Source organism: Nilaparvata lugens, chromosome 7 (genome assembly GCF_014356525.2).
Source record: "Nilaparvata lugens isolate BPH chromosome 7, ASM1435652v1, whole genome shotgun sequence".
In the NCBI taxonomy this organism is placed as follows: domain Eukaryota; kingdom Metazoa; phylum Arthropoda; class Insecta; order Hemiptera; family Delphacidae; genus Nilaparvata; species Nilaparvata lugens.
The window spans coordinates 33287380-33312444 of record NC_052510.1 but is presented as its reverse complement, the minus strand read 5'-3'; the positions used below and the strand labels follow the sequence as shown (position 1 = coordinate 33312444).

At 35.0% G+C, this 25065-nt stretch overlaps 1 protein-coding gene across 1 annotated transcript in view; it reads right to left on the bottom strand.

The window, feature by feature from the left end:
- The window catches only part of LOC111051514, a 319540-nt gene that overhangs the window by 204570 nt on the left and 89905 nt on the right, over positions 1-25065 (bottom strand). Inside the window, exons 3-4 of the mRNA XM_039432582.1 lie at positions 3596-3800; positions 2709-2836 (exon numbers count right to left, since the gene is read on the bottom strand). Coding sequence (XP_039288516.1) covers positions 2709-2836; positions 3596-3800 — 333 coding nt within the window. The remainder of the gene's footprint in view (positions 1-2708; positions 2837-3595; positions 3801-25065) is intronic.

Genomic DNA, 25065 nt, shown 5'->3' with positions numbered 1-25065 from the left:
AAATTCTCATAGCTCTCTCAGTTATTATTTGCACTACAAACATTTTAATTAAATTTGTGATTATATTCAACCTTTCATTTGGTATTTTTTATTTCAATCTCAATCCTGAGTTACCATTTGCTGTAGGCCTACATGCCAATTTGCTTTCATTCAATACATATTATGTAAGCACATTGGATCTTCCCTCCTTTCAAATTTATATGTGGATTTTGTTAGTCTCTGATTACTTTACTAAATTTCATAACCTACAAATTCACCCCTTTATACAGTCCACTCTTTTGCTTAGACAAATTTCACAGCTGGTACTGTTGTTTTTGTTGTTGTTGTGGTGGTGTTTTAGGGTGTTGATACTGTTGTTGATACTGTTGTGGTTGTCGAAATTGTCTGTTTGGGAATTTTCAGGGTTGAAACTGGTGATGATTGTGTTGGAATTGACAGGATTGAAATTGATTTGGGTTTCCTTGGAAGTTTCTTTTGATTGGCGGGTTGCCTGACAGTTCATTGAAAACAGGAGTTCTTTGTTGGTAGTAACTTGCTAAGTTTGGTTTTTGGTGATTTTGTGTTGGTGTCATTTTGAATTGAAAATCGTTACACAACATGTTGAGTGCTTGTTCAAGAGAGCTTGGGTTTTTCGTTCTCATTAGGGAACCGACGGGTTCACGTAACCCTCTCAGAAGTACTCTTAATGCTAATTTCGATACATACTGGCAAAGAACATTGGAGGCATGCAGTTCTTTGTTAACAAAATAAGCGATTTGAAGATTCAAAAATTTTTGGATTCTCTGATAGAAGTTGAAAGGTGTTTCGCCAGGTTCTTGTTTCAATTCACTCAATTCTAGATTCAAAGTGACAGTCCCTCTTGTCTAGGTAACTAGTTAGCAATACGTTTTTTACGTCAGGCCAATCATAGCTACCTGAACTACTCACTACTTCATTGGCTTGTCCTTTGATTCTAGATAGAATTGTTGAATACAAATACTCATTTTGAAAATCATCTGGGTTACATTTTACATAAAACTTAGCTACTACCTACCTTATCTACAATGGTTATGAATCTGTTCAACAGTGTTGGTTCTCCAAAGAACTCAGGAATCATGTCAAGATACACCTTCTTGAGAACAGGAGTAGTACCTTCTGGTACACAAGATCCTGCTGCTGGCAATTTAGGAGCAGGTGGTGCTGGATTCATTTTTAATAAGTAATGATGAATATGTGGGTCAAAAATGTCACAATAATAAAATAGTTCAAAAGATAAATAATTGTTTCTACTCACAAGATAATATCCAACATTGCACTATGATTTCTGAACACTATTTCACTGATGGCAATAATATTTATGCACTTGACACAAATGAAGTTCTCTGTGGCAATTTTGACACAAATGATGTTCGCGACAACTTCTCAACGGTGAAAACCGATGAATTATTTCAATGTTTCGGGAAATTATTTTCACTAATTCTGAAGCTGTCCTACCGACTGCGCCGGTTATAGTTTGTCAATAAATGAATTACTTTTTAAAAAACAATTTTATTTATTACAAGACATTACAAAGTTTTTCATGAGGTCCGTTCACTATGTCCGCTAGCGAGGTACTCAGCTCTGAATACAATATCGTCTTCCACTACGACTATGCTGACTAAACAAGTTAATTGTGATTCTATGCAGTTTTCACTCATATAACTTACATATATATTTTGTTATTTTGTACTTTGAACATAACATATTATTCATTTACTGCAATGTTACTTCTGAACTACTGAACTGAATTTTGCATAGAGCCTGAATCTTCCAAAGATGGTTATAGGCCTATATTAATATGTACTAATAAATTAATTCCAATGTTTTTAAATTTTACATTACGATAAAAGCCCAATCAAATAGTTTTTCTCCGGACTGGATCTCTTGGTCTTGTGACTGAAAGGTTAAAACCTTTTGTGAATGAAAGGTTATTGTGAGATCGAATCCAACCAGGGGCGTACCAATATCCAGAAAATTTTTGGGGAGGAGATTATAACATTGGCGTCGAAAGCACCTAAACTTTGTGGGAAACACCGGGGGGCGTGGAGGGTATGGAATACCCGCCACCAAAGGGGGCCAGGGGAAACCCCAGAAAAATTTGAAAATATACCTTCAATTTGGTGCAATTCTACACAATTTCCACTTGAAAGCTATTTTAAGTTACCATTACATTGAAGTTTTTTGTGTTCAGTAAATCACTTATTATTTCGATTTTCCTTGAGAATTTCATAGGCCAATTGTTTTTTCAATTCAAAGATGTATTATAATAATCACTATACTAATATAAAACGTATAGGGTAGGATACTCTTTTCTAGAAACAGAAATTCCAACAAACAAAATCACATCAATGGCAGAATTATGAATTTTTCATCATTGTATAGATTATTTAAAAACTGACTATAATGCAACCAAAATTTGTTCGCTTGTCACCAATAGCGTTTTTAGTTGATTGTTTGCATTCAATTTTTTAAATTTCAGTTGACAGCAAAATAAAGCATAATTATTTATTATTATTCACAAACCATATTGATCACAAGGGAAAAGTTAATTTCGGAAAATATGATATAGTTAAACTACTTGCACTATTGAGGAAACTTTTCATGGCTTTCATATTTTCCTAATGAATATCTCTCTATATACCAATACGTTAGAGGAAGAGTTGAATATAACAATATGGAACTTGACTCACCATTGTAGAGTCTCCACTCATGACTTATACTCCTGGGTTCTAAGCAATATGAACTGGAATAGATTGATGCTTTGATAGTGAGAGGCGCACCTCTTGGCTTTTTCACTATATTGGCCATATTCGGGGTACTGTCAGGACAAATGGAATAATGAGTAGGCCTACAGCTCAATCAAGTTGAGTATCACTAATTTTGTAGGATGTTAATTATTATACCTGCTCAACGCGCGCAGCGGCCTCAGTATTTCTAGCAAATCAATTTTTTTTCAGAGTATAGGTGTAAATTGGTAATATAATTCCCAATTATTTATGAATTGAATAGTGATAAACATAACCTATTTTTGGACAATTTCTATCCAAATTTGGGAAAGGAACCGTTTTGGGCTTCAAGCTTGTTGTTCCTTTCTCAATCATTTATTGTTGAGAATGATATTGTATTTATCAATGCATAAATAAATGGATTATACTAAATAAATAATTCAAAACAAATAGGCAGAACAAACATTTCATCGATTTCTATTAGATATAGTTCAGTCACGAGAGAAAGCAAGTCCCTATCGCAGCAGCAATTCAACCTACTGTATTTCTTGTGACTGGATAAACTAGCCTATCTAGGCTATTGCAATAATTTATTATAGGCCTACTGCTGAATAATTCAAACAAGTAAGAGAACCGGAATGTCTAGTAGAATTTATACTCTAATATGAATATTTTATATATTTTCAAACGAAAAATGTGAAAATAATAATTTGTACTACTATTGCAATGGTGGAATGGTTAAATTAATGGAAATCATCCATGTTATCACTATGATAGCAATGCTGACAGTGTGAAGTGCATATGTGTCTCTATATAGCTACGGTAGGCGGCTATATAATTATAGTAGTTACCAATTTTCCAGTTTAACAGTTGCTGAACATAGCATTTCATTCTTCTCCATCGCATTCAGCATGTTGTATGTGGACTCAAATTGTGATTCTTTGAAATTATTCAGTGTAAGAAAAGTACTATAGACAAAAGCTTTGGGGAAGCGAGAAGGAGCAAGGTGATGCTCATAGCCGAATACATACGTATGACGTAGCCCAAACATCGACCCTACAAACAGAAAAACCACCACATTCAACTCTTTGAAATCGATTGAGATATTTTTAACATTCTGCTACCAGTTTTCTTGGAATATTAAAAATATGTTTATTTATGGAGAAGATATTGGTTACTGGATGTGCATTCTATGATACTATTGCTTAAGAAATACTGGAAAGATTGTAGAATATTAATTGGGTCTCTTTTCTGTATAGGGCTACTTGTTATATAAATAGAAATAAAATAAAAATCTCAGTACCATTTTATTATTTTATCACAACATGTTTCAACATTGATGCCATTTTCAAGTGATATGAAGTGAATAAATCAATAAATAAATGAATTTATTAGAAGTGAATAGATTTGAAGATTGGAAGTAGGCCTAATTAGATATGAAGTGAATAAATCAATACGTAAATAAATAAATTCATTCATTTCATATCACTTGAAAATGGCATCAATGTTGAAACATGTTGTGATAAAATAGTTCAAAAAAGGGTACTGAGATTTTTATTTTATTTCTATTAATTTCAATTTTTTTTAGATCATATTCTGATTCTAAGATAATTTAATAATGAAAAATAGCTTGAAGAATGTATCCACAAAATTTCATAAATAATTTATGTCAAATCCGACTATCTTGTCGAAATAAAAGAAATTGCAGTTAGGCAAGCCAACTGTTTGAATATGCATCTAAAAATTGGGGAAAGATACTTTTGTTATAACAGCGTTATATAGATCTCCATCACACTTGGACTTAACAAAATTTCTCATTGATCTGAGGCAGATTTTGGATGATAATGGAAAGTATTTTCACATCGTTCTAGGAGATTTGAACATCAACACAAAAGAACCAAATCAGCACAGGCAACTGGAAGACTATGATAATCTACTCAGTGAATATGGATTCCTACATTGTATAAAGCAGGCAACTCGTATTGGAAATAATAGCGCTTCATGTATAGATCATATTCTGATAAACTTTAAAAAAGATATAATACCAATAGTTTTCCCAAATTCTATCACAGATCACAGATTTAGAATCCTCAGTCTGTACATGTGGATCAATCATGAGAGTTGACCAATACAAATATCTTGGGGTTATTTTTGACCATCACTTGAGTTAGGTTCCCCATAATCAATGTGTCAAACAGAGGCTTAGAAGGATGCTGTATGGATGTATTGTTGTATAGTGTTGTAAGGATGTTGTATGTTGTATTGCCCAATCAATATTGCAGTATGGAATAATAGTTTGGGGAGGTGTTTCATCTGCTTGCCTGGAGCCGCTGGCCGTCACTCAACGCACAATAATGAAAACTATCCTGAAAAAAGAATCCCACGTTTCTGCTATTCTCGGACTTCCCTGTGCTCAATCTAAGACAGTTATTTATGAAAACAATTCTCACATATATAAGGAAAAATAAAATAAACCTATTTGCTAATATACAACACAATTATCAAACACGACTCAGGAACAACCATGGATATTCAACACCTAGATTAATGCATGGAATAGAACTCAAATCACCATACTACCTAACTCAAATTATCTATAGGAATGTGCCGGACGTCATCAGGGAGGCTGAGAATTGCAGCGACGTGGTGTATAAAAGTAGGTTGGTCGGGTGGCTTTTTGGCATAGGCTGGATTGGAACTGAGGAACTGCTCCATTCACCGTACATGTAGTAAAACTTACCAGCTCAATTTAATTAAAATATAACTTTTTCGCTTCATTGCTGGTCTTAAGTTCCCTTGCTCTCCCACTTGTAAATTTATAATGAACTCTGCTCTGCTATTGATCACGTATTTTTTTTTAATAAACTATAAACAGCAGTTACATTTACTTATATAGGTTGTATAGAACATAAAGTTAATAGTTCATAGCACAGATAAAGATACATGTTACTCTATTTTCATGCAAGAACTCTCCCCCATTCACAGACGTATAGTCTTCTGGGGGGAATTCCACGCCACCTATATACTAGCATTAATGTAATAATGTATCATTTTCTATTTCAATTGATGTATTGTATTTATAATCGAATTTATGAATTTTACATTTTTTTTGTAATGCAATGTGGAAAATAAATTGATTTGATTTATTTTGATTGAAATGCGCAATAAATTTTTAATTTTATAACTATTCTGGGAATTAAATATGATGCGGTGAAACACAATCACAACAGAAGAAAACCCTACTATGAAAGTATTGATTATAATAAACTTTCATTAGCACTAACGAATGAGACCTGGAATTCCGTGTACCTGCAGGAATGCGTTGATAGTGCTTTGAAGAGAGTGATAGAAATACTGAAGAAATACACAGAAGAATGTAAAGTTATTATTAGAGTATCGCACACAAAAAGAAAAATTAAGCCTTGGATTACAAATAATGGATTAATTACATCAATAAGGAAGAGTGATAAATTACACAGACAAAGCAATAATAGTACAGCGAATCTACAGCTTAGAGAGTATTATAGAAGGTACGGAAATCTACTAGCAACTGTAATTGAAAATGCGAAGAAACAATACTTTTCAAGGCGATTTGAAACTTCCAGCAACTCTAAGCATACATGGGAAGTAATAAGAGAAATAACTGAAGTGCAACGGCCAAGAACACAAATCCACTAAATCAACTTGGAAGGGAGAGAATTGAAATTGGGAGATGATGATAAAGATATGGCAAATTCTTTCAATGAATCTTTTATTAGTATTGGATCAAAACTGGCCCAGGACATTCTAAATAGCGATTGTAATGGCGCAGATGAGCATGTGGCAGCTGATCAGATAGTCTGCCAGTCATTATTCTTCACACCTGTAAGTGAGGTCGAAATGACAAAAGTCATTAATAGTCTTAAAGCTAATAGTGCACCTGGACTCGATAATTTGAAACCAGATTTTTTCAAACATTCAAAAGTCATTTGTCGAATCTTCAAAACAGGAGATAAGAAAGATATGAATTGCTACAGACCCATATCATTACTCAGTACATTATCAAAAATTTTTGAAAAGTGTATCAAAACAAGACTGATCAGCTTTCTTGAAAAAAATAATCTTCTATCACCAAACCAATATGGTTTTAGATCTAGTCGCAGTACAATTAATGATGTTATCCACTATGTGACCACTCAGACTGCCGATAAAATAAACACTGGAGAGAAACCAGTATTCCAGAAACCAGTATTCTTAGATTTGAAGAAGGCTTTTGATACCATGTCACATGACATTCTTCTTTCAAGGCTTGATAACTATGGAATAAGAGGAGTCTTTGAAATGAAAAGATATAACTATGGAATACATGGAGTCTTTTCAAGAGCTACCTATCAAACCGAACACAATGTGTCAGAGTCAATGGACATATAAGCAACAAGCTGAGTGTAAAGTTTGGAGTGCCACAAGGAGCAGTACTAGGACCAATTCTTTTTCTTCTCTACATAAATCCATTATGCAACATGGAAATTAATGGATCAATCGTCACCACCTTTGCAGATGATACTGTTCTACTGTTCTCTGAACCGACCTGGGAGATGACCTGGAGAGAAGCCGAGACTGGACTTTAGAGGGTGTCTTGCTGGTTGAGTGAAAATCTGCTAACATTGAACCATGAGAAAACCTTCTTTCTGATCTTTTTGGCGACTCAACATGGACAGCCAACAGGAGATGAGATATTAATCAAGAATCAACAGTTCACAGGAAACAATCACAGAAATACCTGGGAGTTAATATGGACTCTTTTCTGCACTGGGATCATCATCTCAATGGATTATGCGGGAGACTGAGGAAGGCCATCTACAGATTCAGGATTCTGAGGACACTGGTCGACAAGGGATGTCTAAGAGCTATCTACTTATCTCTAGCACAGTCCCTCATGCACTGTATGGGATTGTGGGATGGGGAGGTGCAAGCTTCTTGCACATCGAACCGCTCCCCAGGGTACAGAAGCTGATCATGAGGGTCATCAACCAGAAGCCTCCATGCTATTCATCAGACCAGCTATTCAATGAGTTTGACGTGATGGATCCAAGATAGCTTTACTCCAAGGAGATACTATGCAGATTACACAAGAACCCAACAACATTTCAAACCAGAAACCACAACCACAACACCAGATACAGGAATCTTCTCATCACCAGTGTTGTAAGGAGGGCTCTATACCAGCGACATTTCAATCATTTAGCACCAAAATTATATAATCTACTTCCTACAAACTTCAAACAGGTTAATCATCCTAGAAAGTTCAAAACAATAGTACACAATTGGTTGATGAGCAAAGGAAGACAGAACATAGGAAACATTATTTCAAACAACAACTAACCACCTAATGACTTACTAAACACTAACTAATAATTAATATGCACAAAAAAAACTAACAAAACCTACTCTAGAACATAGTACGCCATAATGGAGTAGGTGATCAATTTCCACACAGAAAAAACTAAACAAGTAGAGGACACATTATAAGAATTTTTTGTAACTAACTATTGTATGTAACATTGTAATTTATCTAATATTTTGTGTAATTGATGTAGTTTTAGTTTTTTTTGGGGGGAAATAAACATTTTATTTATTATTTATTTATTTAATTTATTAGCTACCATTTCTGGAATGACTTTCAAATATATCAACTTTGGTGTACATATCTTGAAATTGAGATAAAAAAACAATAGATGTTGAGGCCATTTGAAATTGTATTTATTCACTCATTGACTGCCAGATGGCAGGAGAGTTTCTATAATTTTATAATATCCATTACTCATCAATTTATCATTCCAGGCACTGGATAGTTTGCCAGTCAGTGTGAATTTAGCTTTTGTACAGCTATCTACTCGCTCTCAAGGCTTTAAGATTCAGGAAATTCGTCCTGAATCTGCCTAAATATTTGTGTCATTCAATATTATAGGAAATTCGGCCTATACATTTATTCATGTACATAAATTCCATTTTCGTTTTACGTGAAAAGTTACCCAGGTTTCATATTAATTAGTGAAAGGTGAATGCCAGAATTCAATTTTTAGTTTCTATTTTTATCAATGGTCAAGTCATAGTTTTATATATCCAGACAGTAAACTTCATTTTAGAACGAGAAAACAGCAAGGAACTAACTTTAACAATCACACTTTGGTTAGATCGGTTTGCATAATTTCACCTATCTTTTCCTCTCATCTATCCCATCCAATTGTCCACCTTTCACCTCAAATATAAGTAGGCAAGCAATTCGATTCACAACATGTTGGATTTGAAATTTGGTGAGTACCTTTTCTGATTCTCCACATGTTCTATGTATGTGGATTTTCTGAATGGATATATTATTCAGCACAAAGATTTGATTTGTTTTATACAGTCCACTTCAGAGCATTTGAAACTTGTAGTTTGAAATATTCAAATTTAAAGAACCAGTATTTACGTACCAATAGAAATTTATTCTGTACTCTGTACTTTTTAATGTATTCTGTACTTTGGTACAGGTTGATTTGAAAGTATTTCCAGATTCTTTGTCCAATAAATAAATATTTTATTGGTCATAAATATTACAATAATTGTAATATTACATTTTTTTCTCAATTGAAATTGATCCTTCACTTCGATATCAATAAAACTTGATAGCAAAATATTGGTGTAATCAATATGTGGACTTAACATTTTACCGGGAATTTATCAGATACACTTGTGTTGAACATCCTACTGTAACAAAGTTCTATTTCTGAATTAACAGATAATTCTGAACAACATAAAGGGTGAATAAATTCAAAATAACTTTAAAAATAAAGTTTTATTGAGTATAATAAATTAAATCTGTAGAGTTGTATTCTTTATTAGTGAGATTGGCAAAATTGATGACGTATCTAGGCTTCACCCAAAAGGCTTCATTTCTCTCTCATGAAAAAATAGCTGCTGGCTTGTAGAAGTGTTTCTAGTTCTCTTGGAATTTTTCTATAAAATTGAAATTTAAAATGTTTTAATTGAGATCTGAATAATTTTATTGTATTCTAAATTTGTGTAATTTTGAAAGCCTGTAGCCAAATATATAAGCTCAATATGAATAGATAAGTATTTTAGCTTGTAAGAATTTTCTGTTCAAGTATCAAATGGTTTTGTTCAGTAAATATTTGTTGTAAATTGCCCAAGTATTATGAAAATTATAATTTGATTTGCTCTGAACTGGTCTTTTCATTCATAGGCATTAAATCCGGTCATGATTTATCAAGATATTAGAAAAAATTGGAACTGATGACTTTCCTTGGGTGATAGGTGAAATACTATCAAACCTATTTGGATAAAATTGGTAGCATGGCAAATGGTACCCCTGGTGAGACCGAATTACAAAATAAATATGTCCCAAATAGTACAAAATATTAGAATTGATGATGAGTTGATAAAGCTTTTAAAACAAATGAGGCAAGACTTTCGTGATAGAATGAATCAGCAAAGTGCTAAGTTTGACAAGAAAGATGCTAAAATTGATAATTTGAAACAAGATCAAAATGCTAGGTTTAATGATATGAAGCAAGAATTTGCTAACATCAGATTAGAACAGGTTAGTTTGAATCTTTTATTGAAAGATACACATGAAACATTGATTGAAAATCATAAAGAGGAAAGCAAATTAAAGCATGATAATAGTAGTGTTGAGATACAAGATCAATTCATTCAAGTTTCAGATAATGTAGGCCTAGTTACTGTTGTTGAGAAAGTCAATCCTAGTGAGATAGTAGAATTGAGTAAAGTAGTAGGTAGAGAGTGTTGTCTTCATTGAAAGTCAACAGTTGTTAAGAAAGTAGTATTGCCAAATTGAAGGTTAGGAAAACAGTAAACAAAGTGAATGTTTACATGAGACAGGTTTCTGTAGAGGTTAGGAACAATGTAAACAAAATGAATGCTGCTTTGAGTAAAGTTGATGAATTCAACTTTCAACTGAGAATTGAAAAGGTGTATGTAATGCATTCTCTAGTGAACATGACTGACTTTTGTGAGCAAAATGGCTTTGTTGAAACAAATGAACCCATGAACAAAATCATGAGTTTGAAAAAATCAAAACACAAAGTTACAGTTGATAGGTTGGTATTCAAAATTTGTTTTAAGTTGCTTACTTACAAGATGATGAAAGTAAATCGCATGATGAAAGGGTATTCCCCAGCACTATGTTATGATTATCCTGTGTCATGCTGGGATTCAGAATAGCAATGACCATCAATACTATGTATGGTGGAAGTCCATAATAAGTCCTAAATTTTATAGAATGTATCTACTTTAGTGTAAATAATTGTGTGCTTGCAAAATATTTTTTCATCATGTATCACTTATTTTAATTATGTCTATTTTGTTGTGCATCATATTAGGTAACTAGCATTTTCAGAGCAAATTATGTCCTCATTCCACATCTTTCATTACATATCGTGCCATAAACCATATGTAGGCTAATTAGGTTATAGTTTTCTTCTGGGCTTTTAACCCATTTTGCATTTTTTTTGCTGTCCAATACTTTGAATGTTTGGTAGACAAGTAGGTGTGATTTTTTGGAGGTGTGGGCGTGAACCACATATGGCTGGACTTGATTATCTCACCTACTTGTTTGCGATATAAAAACCTTAACACTGCAACATGAAACGTTTGTAAAACTTTTGCATACTTTTGATTTTGTGGTCCAATACTAGAGTCTGCTATCACATTACGGTACCTTACAGACATCTAGGAACTCTCCACCCAGTCACAATAGTAAAAATGTTTTCTCTTTCACCAGTTGTTTCTGTGGGAGTGATAGCTCACAGTTATAACAAATTAGAGTCATACTTGGAATCTACAAAATTCCATAGTTGTATAGTATTTTATATATATATATATATATATATATATATATATATAAAGCGAAATGGCACTCACTCACTGAGTGACTGATTGTCTCACTCACTCACAGAACTAAAAATCTACCGGACCAAAAACGTTCAAATTTGGTAGGTATGTTCAGTTGGCCCTTTAGAGGTGCACTAAGAAATCTTTTGGCAATATTTTAACTCTAAGGGTGGTTTTTAAGGGTTTGAAGTTCGTCTTTTAGCATGTATATTCTTCTTATTCTCTTAATTATAATTGGTAAATGTCCATACCATTTATGTTAATATAGAACTATAATCTAGAGAGAGTACCTCTTCGAAGCAGTTGTTAACTGGTGACTAAATTAATAATTTTGTCAGGTTGGCATTAAGTTGAGTTGACTTTGTTAGGTTGGCACCAAGTTGAAGATTGAAATGCATTTATCACGGAAAAATCAATTGGGCACTGCTATTCCTGGGAATATTACTAGCCATCAGGCTCGCTTCGCTTGCCATATCCGTTTAGTCTGGACCCCCGACTGGATCATCCTGCAATACGATAAAAATTCTCAAATGAAAAATGCAGGCGAGCGAAGGGAGCCTTCAGATCTCATTCTTGGACGATCCAGTCGGGGGTCCAGGGGGGTGGAGCCCCCTGGGTAGACGTATATGGCAAGCGAAGCGAGCCTGACGGCTAGTTAAATATACTTCCTTATGAAAGTCTTCAACTGACATGTAGGATAGGCTCTAATTAATCTTTCTCTTCCTTGTATTACTTAGGGAATTTATTTACCCATTTTTCCTTTTCTCTTATTTGTATTTTTTAGAGAACTTATTTACCCATTATCCATCTTATTCTTCTTTGTATTGTAATCCTGAAATGGTTTGTAGTTATTACACAGTCTTCAAATTCAGATATTATTTAAAAAATAAATGGTTCAATTTAGAAAATGTTGAAATTTAATCTGATGTATAAATTCTTTTGTTATAATAATAAAAACTTCAAAATTTGAAAGTATTAATGAATTGTGTTGTCATAAATAAGAAATGTTCAAGATAAATGAAAAATTAATTTGAATGATTTTATTGAATGTAAAAGTTTTGTCATATAATAAATTGGAATGAGTTGAAGTTTGAATTTCTTCTAAATTAAACTATAAAATAAATTGATGTTTTTTTCTAAATTTTAAAACGGTTTTTTTTATAAACTTTGATATGATTAATTATCGTTCGAAATTGATGCTGGAGTGTAAATAGAATTTTTAGTGGGGTTTGATGATTAGAATTTTGCTGGTATATGATTTATTTTTTGAGATGGAAAACCTAATTGCCTAAAGCTGGCCACTGACGAGCGTTCCAAACGGCGTGGCGCGGCGCGATGTCACTCCAGCTGGAACGATCCAAATCCGTAAATATTTTGTGGGTCAATTCACGAGCACTCCATTCCATCACTCCAGTAGTTGATGGTTTGTGATCAAGTATGGACGAGGAACTTCTCCTGATTTCAACAGCTGTGTGTTTTTACGTAAAAAGAAAAAAACCCAAACGGAAATGGGTGAAACATTTATTTTCGAATAAGCGGAATCACACGCATCTGAATTTATTTCAAGATCTTAGTGTCGAACCTTCGGACTGGAAGAATTATTTGCGTATGGATGAAGATACCTACAACCATTTACTTTGTTTGGTAACACCGATGATTACAAAGAAAGATACAGTCATGAGACAGTGCATTACTCCCCATGAGAGGTTGGCTGCAACTCTACGTTTCTTGGCCACCGGGATGAACTATGAAGAGCTGAAGTTCATCACAGCGATATCACTGATGAGCCTCTCATCGAGTTGAGCTTCTTAGTAACTACATCTTTTGTAGCTGTGGGATCAACAGTTTTAAAAAATCAAGGATCATCTCCAGAGCAGCGTTCCTTTTTACCTTGTCATGGTAACCAGGGTCTGTTATTTTCCACAAACAGGTATGATCCCTGTACATCTCGATCACAGAGATTACAAAATCCCGGTTCGAACTCATGACAACACAACAACACAAGAACAAAACAACAATCAAAACAAGAGCAAAACAGCAATCTATCCTTCCAAGTCAACAGTCTGACACGCACTGAGACGGGACAACCCACAGGTTTTCACATTCACGGTCGTTCCGTCGTTCCAGCATGCCATCCAGATTCCCCATTCACGAGGAGTTGGAGTGACGTAGGTTTGGCGTGGCACGATGGATTTTCAACCGGTTGGAATTCCATCGAGCCTCGTCGCTCCACCAAAATACGAGTGCGATTCACCATTCACGTCGTTCCAATGGCACGCTACCGTGCCATTTGGCTTGTTGGAACGCTCGTCAGTGGCCAGCTTTAAGAAGGAATGACCAAAAGGTTATGACTTAGAGAGGCAGTAATGAGACAATACTTTTGTGTTGATTACTTATGTTGATTGTCATAGATGCAAAATAATGATTAATTATGTTGGGTGCCATAGATGCAAATGATTACTTATGAATATTGATTGCCATTGAAGCAAAACATTATTGATGTTTGAATGATTTTTTGTTTAATGATTAGTAGTAAAGTTTTGTTATGAAATGTAGTTTGTGTTTAGAACATTGACAAATCGAAATAAACTGTAGTATCCGGCAAATGATGGTTAATAATCTTTAATAATCTGTTTTAATGAAATTTTATAAATCTGTCTACATAAAAAACTTTGGAATCCTAAATGAAACTTAAATCAAATTTGAAATGTTATACTAAAATGATAATGAAATGCAGATATATTGTATTGTGAAAAGATTTTTAGTGGAAGACAAGATTGTCTGAATATATTGACGATGTATGTGTTAAGGATGGATAAAAAGGTTATTTAAAGGATTTTATGGATTTAAACTTGAATTTAATATTGAAATTGTTAAATATTTTTATTAAAGTTTTTGTAATTGATGTCTCTATAAAATGAAAGAAATTTCAAAACTCATATATGGTTGACTGTATGATAAGATGTTCACAATTAATTTCATTTTTATGCTGATTACATACTAGTGAATAATTTTTAAGTGCATTAGATTGTATTGGTAACCTAATCAAATTTTTCTTTTTAGTTTATAAGCATATTAAAATAACAGGTACAGCATGAAAGTAAACTTCAAAATAATTATCGCGTGAATCTTGAGATCTACAAAACAAGTGAATGCCATTGGTGACGCCCTTTAGCGTATTTAGATTGAGTCTAGTTTTAAATTAGTTTTAAGTTTAGCGGTTTGTAGTGGCAAGGCCGGCAGCTGCTGCGCCCTAGCGGATAAGTTAGTATTTAGATTATTCTATCGCATAATCGCCAGTTGAATTTGTCAGCTCGGATCGGACGGTGAAAAAGCAGGATCGTTGTTGTTTTTTTCTATTGTTGCCATTGAAATTCAATTTTACACGTTCGTCGTTGTGTTAAAATTATTATCGATATAACTGCCCAAGTTGGGGAAAAGTACAGTTTTTTCTTGTTATTTGTGAATATATAAATTGAAATATTCAACTAGTGCGATCGGACTTTGAATTGTACAGCAGTGTAAAGTAATAGTCAATATAGTAAAGTTATCTTCCAAGCAATTTTCGGACTGATCAGTAATTAAATTGATGCCAGAATTAACATACATCGGATAGGGGTAGCAGATGTACAAGAGAGGCCAACACCTTTTCCCGACTCCGTCTTGTCCTGCCACAAACCTAATTCCAATTCCTGGAGTAAGTTGGTATTTAGTATTTGAAGAAAACTACTTGCTGGTGAGTAACCAAATAAATCACTTCTGGTATAAATTTAATGCTGAAAATATTACTCACTACATTCAATCTATTAATTATTGCTCTCTTTATTCTAGCATATCATCATTCAATATTTTGCTCTTTAAATTTATCGACAGTCCTCTGCTCTCGTTTGTAATTTGGGCTATCCATTATGTTCCTGCTGGAGCCAGATATGAACCCAATTGTTTCGAATTTGTATTTTTTTTCATGCTAGAATTACTTTGCGTTACAATTCTAAGTCCGTATTGTACAATTATTTTCTTGTTAGAGAAAGCTGCATGTCAGCGATTGTCGACTCCTTTCATTCAGCATAGTTGCTAGCCTTGCGTTCAAGCAATGCTTATCGCATTATCGCAATACAATGGACTTGTTTGTTTCAGATAAGTTATCTGTTTTGTCCAGTTGTAATAATAACTTGTTCATCGAATCGTTTTCTATTCTATTTAAAAATTAAATTGAATTACAATGGAAACTGCTTCCGATGAGCCGAAGCTGGCTTCGCCAACTGAGGTATCATTGCGAATAAATAAAGCAAAATTAACTCAGCTATTTTCAAGAGTTCAAAGATGTTATGATTTAGTTAAGGATGTAGGAACTAATAAAAAAGTTGCTAGTCAATTCCTCACATTGCATAGATTGATTCCAAATACTGTTATTGAATATGAAAAAACTGAACTTCTTATCAATGAATTAGAATTAAGTTTGAATGATCAATTCAATCCAGCATTCAATGACAGTTACTTGGTTATGGTAGCAAAAATATATGAAACAGCTGAACTTCTTCAAAAAATTAAGTCAGCGCCTACTGTCGAAGTGCAATCGGCACCGACAACCTCACCTACTACTGTGTCAAATGAATTACTATTACCGAAAATTGAGTTAGCGAAATTTAGTGGTCGTCAGTTCGAATGGGCTGTCTTTTATGAGTTATTCAAAAATCTCGTTCATGAAAATAAAGCATTGTCTGACCAACAAAAAATTCAATATTTAACATCAAAACTTACAGGTGAAGCATTCAATTATTTGTAGGCATCTCCCTACCGTAGCTGCAAACTATAGTATTATTTGGAATGCTTTAGTTAATCGCTATAATAATCCAAGAGCTCAGTTGGAAACCTATTTTGATGAGATTTTTCAATTCAAAGGGCTTAAAGTAGAAAGCAGGGAAGGTTTGACTTCGGTATTAGACCGATTTTGTAACTCTGTTACTGCTGTAAAAAGATTGAAAAATAATGGGCTTGACGATGCTATATTCTTACATTTTGGTTTGAGAATTCTTGATACTGTAACTCGTAGAGAATTTGAATCATCTCATGGAGATAAAGAGGAGCCCACTTATAAAGACTTTGTAAGTTTCATTGAGAAACAAGTTCGATCATTGTCGATTGATAAAAATAAGGGTGATAGTTTTCATAGTGGAAAAGCGTTGAAGGGCTCATCAAACTCTAAGAATTTCGCAATTCAGTCAGGAGATAAAAATCCTAGTGATAGTCGGGGAAAATCTCATTGTATAAGCTGTAAGGGGAGTAAACATAAGTTGACAGATTGGGAGTCATTTTTGAAAATCTCGCCATGGAATAGATTTCGTCTCATAAAAGAGAAGTCTTATTGTCTAAAATGTTTAGTGGGAGGTCACTCAGCTCGTGAGTGTAAAAGCAATGCTTCCTGTACTCAATGCAAAAATTCACATCATACATTGTTGCATTTCGATTTCAATCTGAAGAGAGTGGTGTTAGTTGTTGTAGTACTAAATTGGTAAACAATGAGTCTGAAAATGATAAAACTATTGTTTTATTGTCTACTGCTATCGTTCTGATCAGAAATAAGAGAGGGCAAGAATGTCCCCTGCGATTTCTTATCGACTCTGGTAGTGAGAAGAATTTTGTAACTTCTCGTGCGTGTCGTCAGCTAGGCTTGTATATTAAACCTGTCTATTCAACTGTCACTGGGTTTGGCGGTCAATCAAGCAAGGTTCAAGGTCGAGCGTCATTCACAATTCGTTCTCACGCTGACACTACATTTTCGTTTGCTGTTGATGCGTTGGTAGTTGAAAAAATACTTGACAGATTACCATCTCGTGAAGTTGATGTGTCTAAGTTGTCCTACTTGAAATCATTGAAATTGGCGGATGATAAATTTTTCATCCCTGGAAAATTGGATGGTATTTTGGGTGCCGAATTCTTTCCCGATCTTATCAATAATTACCAATCTCATCAAGAGGTAGGTTCAGTCAAATTAGTTGACAGTAAACTGGGTTTTATTGTTACGGGTCGAGCCCCAGTTTTGAACTCGTCACAAAATAAACAATTCAATAATTGTTTGCTCGTCTCTAGTCCACCTTTGAATGACCTAGTACAGAGGTTTTGGGAGGTTGAAGATTGTCCTAAATCGGGGAATGATCTTACACCTGCCGAGTTGGATTGTGAAAATAATTTTTGTTCGTCTGTTCGTCGTTTGGAATCAGGTCGATTCGTGGTATCCTTGCCGTTTGAAAAATCAGCAGATTGTTTGGGTGATTCATATTCTATGGCTAAATGGAGATTGACAAATTTGGAAAATCGTCTCGCTCACTCCGAAGATATTAAGATCGCATACCACGAAATAATGTTGGATTATTTGCGCCAAGGGCACATGACCTTGATTGAGGATCAGGAAAATAAACAGGGGTATTATATTCCTCACCACGCAATCGTGAAGGCTCGTAGTACTACTACACCTGTAAGAATCGTTTATGATGCAAGCGCTAAAACTACGACTGGTTTGTCATTGAATTCGATTCTCCATGCTGGTCAGAAGTTACAGACGAACATTTTCGTGTTGCTATTGAATTTTCGTCTTTTTGCAATTGGAGTGACAGGTGATTTGAAACAGATGTATCGTCAAATATTTGTGAGTGAATCTTGCCGTGAATTTCAGCGGGTGTTATGGAGATTTTCGGTAGACGATCCTGTTGAAACCTATGAAAATAATTGTGTCGTATTTGGTATCACTTCCTCTCCGTACTTGGCTTTGAGAACTATCCATGAGTTGGTTGAGAGGGAAGGCGATAATTTTCCGGATGCTAAAGCTCGCATTCCTACAGATATGTTCATGGACGATTTGGTAACGTCTGTCCCTTCTGTAAGTGACGCGAAAAAATTGTGTAGTCAGGCCAAAGAGCTGTTTAAAGCTGGTGGATTTGAATTGACTAAGTTTGTGTCAAATTCGGAGGAGCTGATGACAAGTCTCAATGATAGTGAAAGGTCCTTATTGTCCAAAGAATTCAATATCGAAAATTCATTAGCCATATTAGGTCTAGAGTGGCAACCATTTTCCGATTTGTTTCGTTTTTTCGTCTCACAGGGTCACTCTATTGCCACAAAATGGAATATATTATCCGCTGTGGCGCGAATCTATGATCCTCTAGGACTAGTGGATCCTCTCACGTTGTTTTTGAAATGTCTTATAAAAGAATTATGGCGTATTGGTTCAGATTGGGATGAAAAACCGCCTGATTCTATTGCATCTCAGTGGGAGATATGTCAAACAGAATTTCAATCTTTGTCGAATTTGTCCATTCCTCGTCACTTAGGAATATTTGTTGGTTCAAAGATTACATTAATTTGTTTTTGCAATGCAAGTCAATCTGGCTATGGAGCTGTGATCTATTTGAAATCACAGGAAGAAGATGGTAGTTCTTCAACAGTAACGCTGCTGTGTGGAAAATCAAAGGTTGCACCGAGTAAAACTCTATCAATACCAAGATTGGAATTGTGCGCTGCTCTTCTCCTAGTCAATCTACTTGAAGCTACCCTCTCTGTTCTCGAACTTCGTTGTAAAATCGTTCGAGTTGTCGCTTTGTCGGACTCAACTGTTGTTCTCCATTGGATAAGAGGTTCGCCGTCGCGTTGGCAAACGTTCGTGGCTAATCGAGTCTCGAAAATTCAAGACTCACGCATCGATTGTTGGATGCATGTTTCTGGTGAGGAAAATCCCGCCGATTGTTTATCATGTGGTCTTAAACCAATGGATCTCATTAATCACGAGACATGGTGGACAGGACCCCACTGGTTGACTATGGAGGAAAATCACTGGCCTGTAAAATTTGAAATTGAAGAAATAGAGTGTCCACCTGAAATGAAATCTTCAAATGTTGTCACGGTTGTTCAATCTGAAAGTGTTTCAGATGATGTAATATATAATTTGATTGAGAAATGCTCTGACTATCAACGTTTGCTTCGTATCATGATACTAGTATTGAAGGCAGTGCGAATATTGCCGAAAGCAGGTGAACTGGAATTCGATGCGGCGGAGAGATATTTGTGTAGAGTCGTACAGAGAATTCATTTTTCACGTGAGCTTGCTCAACTAAAAAAGGGTGAAGATTGTGCCCCCAAATTTCAGCGTTTGTCACCGTTTATAGACAAGGAGTTAATTCGAGTTGGTGGTCGTTTGCCGAACTCAGACATGGATTTTGACAGCTGTCACCCAATTGTCTTGCCTAAGAGTGATCCTTTCATCACCCTTCTTGTCGATCATTATCATCGAAAAAATTGTCATGCTGGTCCTCATCTATTAATGTTGTTAATAAGACAGTGGTTCTGGATATTTTCTGCTCGTGTGGTCATTCGGAGTTGTATTCAAAAATGCAATGGGTGTTTCCGATGTCGGCCTAGTGTAACACCTCCCAAAATGGGTGATTTGCCTGCATGCAGGGTACTCCAGAGTAAACCGTTTGGACAGTGTGGTGTTGATTATGGTGGGCCTGTACGCATCACAATGGCTCGACGCAGAAATCCACTCATCCTCAAAGCATACATTTGTCTATTTGTTTGTATGTCAACAAAGGCTGTGCTCATAGAATTGGTTTCTGATTTATCTACGCCGATGTTTCTTTCATCATTTCGCCGATTTTTATCTCGATGCAGACCTTGCTGTGTAATTTATTCCGATAATGGTACAAATTTCGTTGGTGCGCATGCACAGCTGGTACAGTTAGTGAAATTATTGGATTCGTCGGAATTTCAAAATACAATTACTAATGAGCTGGCTGATTATCAAGTGGATTGGAAATTCATTCCTGCTGCTTCCCCAAATTTCGGTGGAATTTCGGAAGCCAACATAAAATCGGTCAAGTCACATTTGATAAAGGTGATTGGCGATCAATTATTGACCTATGAGGAGATGAATACTGCGTTGGTTCAAGTGGAGGCGGTGTTGAACTCTCGGCCATTGTGCCCTTTGAGCAAGGATCTGAACGAACCTCTCGCCTTAACTCCGGCTCATTTCTTGAAGTTGACACCGTTGACGGCTTTTCCAATGAAGGATGTGACCGACATTCCTGTCAATCGTCTCACTTGTTACGAACTCATCGACCAGCTTGTTCAATCGTTTTGGAATAGGTGGAGAAAGGAGTATCTCCATGAATTACAAGTACGTGGAAAGTGGTCCAAGTCATCACTTCCTCTCACTGTTGGAACGGTTGTGATAGTGGATCAGCCTAATCTACCCCCATTGAAGTGGCCTCTAGGAATCACTGAGGAAGTGTTTCATGGAGCCGATGGTGTCATACGTGTGGAAGTAGTACGTTTAGCTACTGGTCGTTTCAAACGTCCTGCCACCAAATTGTTTCCATTGCCAACACAATAATTCTTAGGATAAGAATTATTGTTCGTTTTGTTGTGTTAGCATTTTTCTTTTGTCGTCTTAATTTTCTTTTGGTTTGTTTTGTTTTGTCTAGTTTTGGTCAAAGTCGTGGCTGAAAACTACGTTTCAGGGTGGGGGGAATGGTGACGCCCTTTAGCGTATTTAGATTGAGTCTAGTTTTAAATTAGTTTTAAGTTTAGCGGTTTGTAGTGGCAAGGCCAGCAGCTGCTGCGCCCTAGCGGATAAGTTAGTATTTAGATTATTCTATCGCATAATCGCCAGTTGAATTTGTCAGCTCGGATCGGACGGTGAAAAAGCAGGATCGTTGTTGTTTTTTTCTATTGTTGCCATTGAAATTCAATTTTACACGTTCGTCGTTGTGTTAAAATTATTATCGATATAACTGCCCAAGTTGGGGAAAAGTACAGTTTTTTCTTGTTATTATTTTGTGAATATATAAATTGAAATATTCAACTAGTGCGATCGGACTTTGAATTGTACAGCAGTGTAAAGTAATAGTCAATATAGTAAAGTTATCTTCCAAGCAATTTTCGGACTGATCAGTAATTAAATTGATGCCAGAATTAACATACATCGGATAGGGGTAGCAGATGTACAAGAGAGGCCAACACCTTTTCCCGACTCCGTCTTGTCCTGCCACAAACCTAATTCCAATTCCTGGAGTAAGTTGGTATTTAGTATTTGAAGAAAACTACTTGCTGGTGAGTAACCAAATAAATCACTTCTGGTATAAATTTAATGCTGAAAATATTACTCACTACATTCAATCTATTAATTATTGCTCTCTTTATTCTAGCATATTATCATTCAATATTTTGCTCTTTAAATTTATCGACAGTCCTCTGCTCTCGTTTGTAATTTGGGCTATCCAGCCATGAAGAGTGTTAAGAACATTTGGGTGATTTTCGAACTGGTGTGACTCATTCATGGATTGCCGATGCCTACGCATATGCCTATGCCTACGCCAATGTCTACACCTATTGCTGACTATGCAACTCAAACTTCTGCACTACTATATTACCTGGAGGTAATTGCCATCCATGTCCAAGTTCGCAACTTTAAACTCGAATAACAGTCACTGTATCATAAAAGAAACTGATTCAAAACAAAAAATTTTCACCTAAATTAATCCTGTATGCTGAATTCTAAACCTTGAAAGCTGAAAATATAAAAAAACCGAACCCTACCTAAGTTAATCCTCACCTAAATTTATTAATCCTCTATGCAGCGTCTCTCTCTTTTCCAAAAAAATTACATTGTCATTTCAAGCCTGAAATGTACACTGTATGTATAACACACAATTCACGTGACTTTGAGTGAGCTTGGCATGTACCCGGCTACTACAAGCATGAGGCCATGCTAACAGATGTCACCTGTATCAAGTTTGGCATGCATCAGTCGACTACAAGCATGAGGCCATGCTAACAGATGTCTCGTGTATCCAGATCAGCCCAACACTAATGTCATCACAAACAAAAGATCAAGTTTGCTTGGAGTCACACTTAACTGAAATTCATACTGAGTGCCTTAACAGACTGTTTTCAAACGTCCTGCCACCAAATTGTTTCCATTGCAACACAATAATTCTTAGGATAAGAATTATTGTTCGTTTTGTTGTGTTAGCATTTTTCTTTTGTCGTCTTAATTTTCTTTTGGTTTGTTTTGTTTTGTCTAGTTTGGTCAAAGTCGTGGCTGAAAACTACGTTTCAGGTGGGGGGAATGGTGACGCCCTTTAGCGTATTTAGATTGAGTCTAGTTTTAAATTAGTTTTAAGTTTAGCGGTTTGTAGTGGCAAGGCCAGCAGCTGCTGCGCCCTAGCGGATAAGTTAGTATTTAGATTATTCTATCGCATAATCGCCAGTTGAATTTGTCAGCTCGGATCGGACGGTGAAAAAGCAGGATCGTTGTTGTTTTTTTCTATTGTTGCCATTGAAATTCAATTTTACACGTTCGTCGTTGTGTTAAAATTATTATCGATATAACTGCCCAAGTTGGGGAAAAGTACAGTTTTTTCTTGTTATTATTTTGTGAATATATAAATTGAAATATTCAACTAGTGCGATCGGACTTTGAATTGTACAGCAGTGTAAAGTAATAGTCAATATAGTAAAGTTATCTTCCAAGCAATTTTCGGACTGATCAGTAATTAAATTGATGCCAGAATTAACATACATCGGATAGGGGTAGCAGATGTACAAGAGAGGCCAACACCTTTTCCCGACTCCGTCTTGTCCTGCCACAAACCTAATTCCAATTCCTGGAGTAAGTTGGTATTTAGTATTTGAAGAAAACTACTTGCTGGTGAGTAACCAAATAAATCACTTCTGGTATAAATTTAATGCTGAAAATATTACTCACTACATTCAATCTATTAATTATTGCTCTCTTTATTCTAGCATATTATCATTCAATATTTTGCTCTTTAAATTTATCGACAGTCCTCTGCTCTCGTTTGTAATTTGGGCTATCCAGCCATGAAGAGTGTTAAGAACATTTGGGTGATTTTCGAACTGGTGTGACTCATTCATGGATTGCCGATGCCTACGCATATGCCTATGCCTACGCCAATGTCTACACCTATTGCTGACTATGCAACTCAAACTTCTGCACTACTATATTACCTGGAGGTAATTGCCATCCATGTTCAAGTTCGCAACTTTAAACTCGAATAACAGTCACTGTATCATGAAAGAAACTGATTCAAAACAAAAAATTTTCACCTAAATTAATCCTGTATGCTGAATTCTAAACCTTGAAAGCTGAAAATATAAAAAAACCGAACCCTACCTAAGTTAATCCTCACCTAAATTTATTAATCCTCTATGCAGCGTCTCTCTCTTTTCCAAAAAAATTACATTGTCATTTCAAGCCTGAAATGTACACTGTATGTATAACACACAATTCATGTGACTTTGAGTGAGCTTGGCATGTACCCGGCTACTACAAGCATGAGGCCATGCTAACAGATGTCTCGTGTATCCAGATCAGCCCAACACTAATGTCATCACAAACAAAAGATCAAGTTTGCTTGGAGTCACACTTAACTGAAATTCATACTGAGTGCCTTAACAGACTGTTTTCAAAATTCACATCGATAAAAAATCAACCACGTCAACAGTGAAAGAAATGGACATTTTTTAATTTATTGCTATTTTATATGAAAATTAAATATAACAATTCATCAATTCATTTAAAAAAAAATTCTGTTCAACATATCTGACGTTATTCTTTATATTTAAATAACGATTAGCCTCCTGCTTGGCATCAGTCGGTAAAGCATGAGATTTGATATAATTATATAATTAGGTCGTGGTTTTTTAATAGGATTCAGTCTCAAAAATCTTGATAGGCCTAGGTATGGGCTTCTCCTATAACTCTTGTGATTCAATAAAAATAAATATATATAAATATGATACTTATACTATAGTGTTGAGGAATAAAAATAAATTGCACACCATAAACATTTCATACATATATTAAACAAATAATGCAAAAAATAAATCGAGGCAAAAAATATATAAAGAGCGATAAAAAATATAATATAAAAATAGAACAATAATTGAAATCAGTAAAATATCACAGGCTAAACTTTATATTCTAGATTTATGGCACGAATCATTACCATGTGCCTTTATCTTAAAATCATATGCATTCTTTTGCATGTAGCTGCGATATGCGCTTGCTAATACTTGTCGACTTGGACAATTCAATTAAAAATATGTGCTTTAAGATCAGCTTGATAAATTAGCCACTAATAATCCAAATATATATATATTAAAATCTCTAGTACTTAGTAGATTTCTTTGTATCGAATATATATTTTTATCTCAGGGTGCAAGATTCGGCACCTGACGGAATAGGTAGAGCCATTCATCTAGTGAATTAGAGCTATAACAAACTATCGCAAATTATATTGCAAAAATTAAATATCATATGCATATGTTTTAATAGCCTAGATTTTATACTTCTTTGATTCAATAGAATTTTCTGAAATGTATTGATCTATCTTTTTCTTTCAATAAA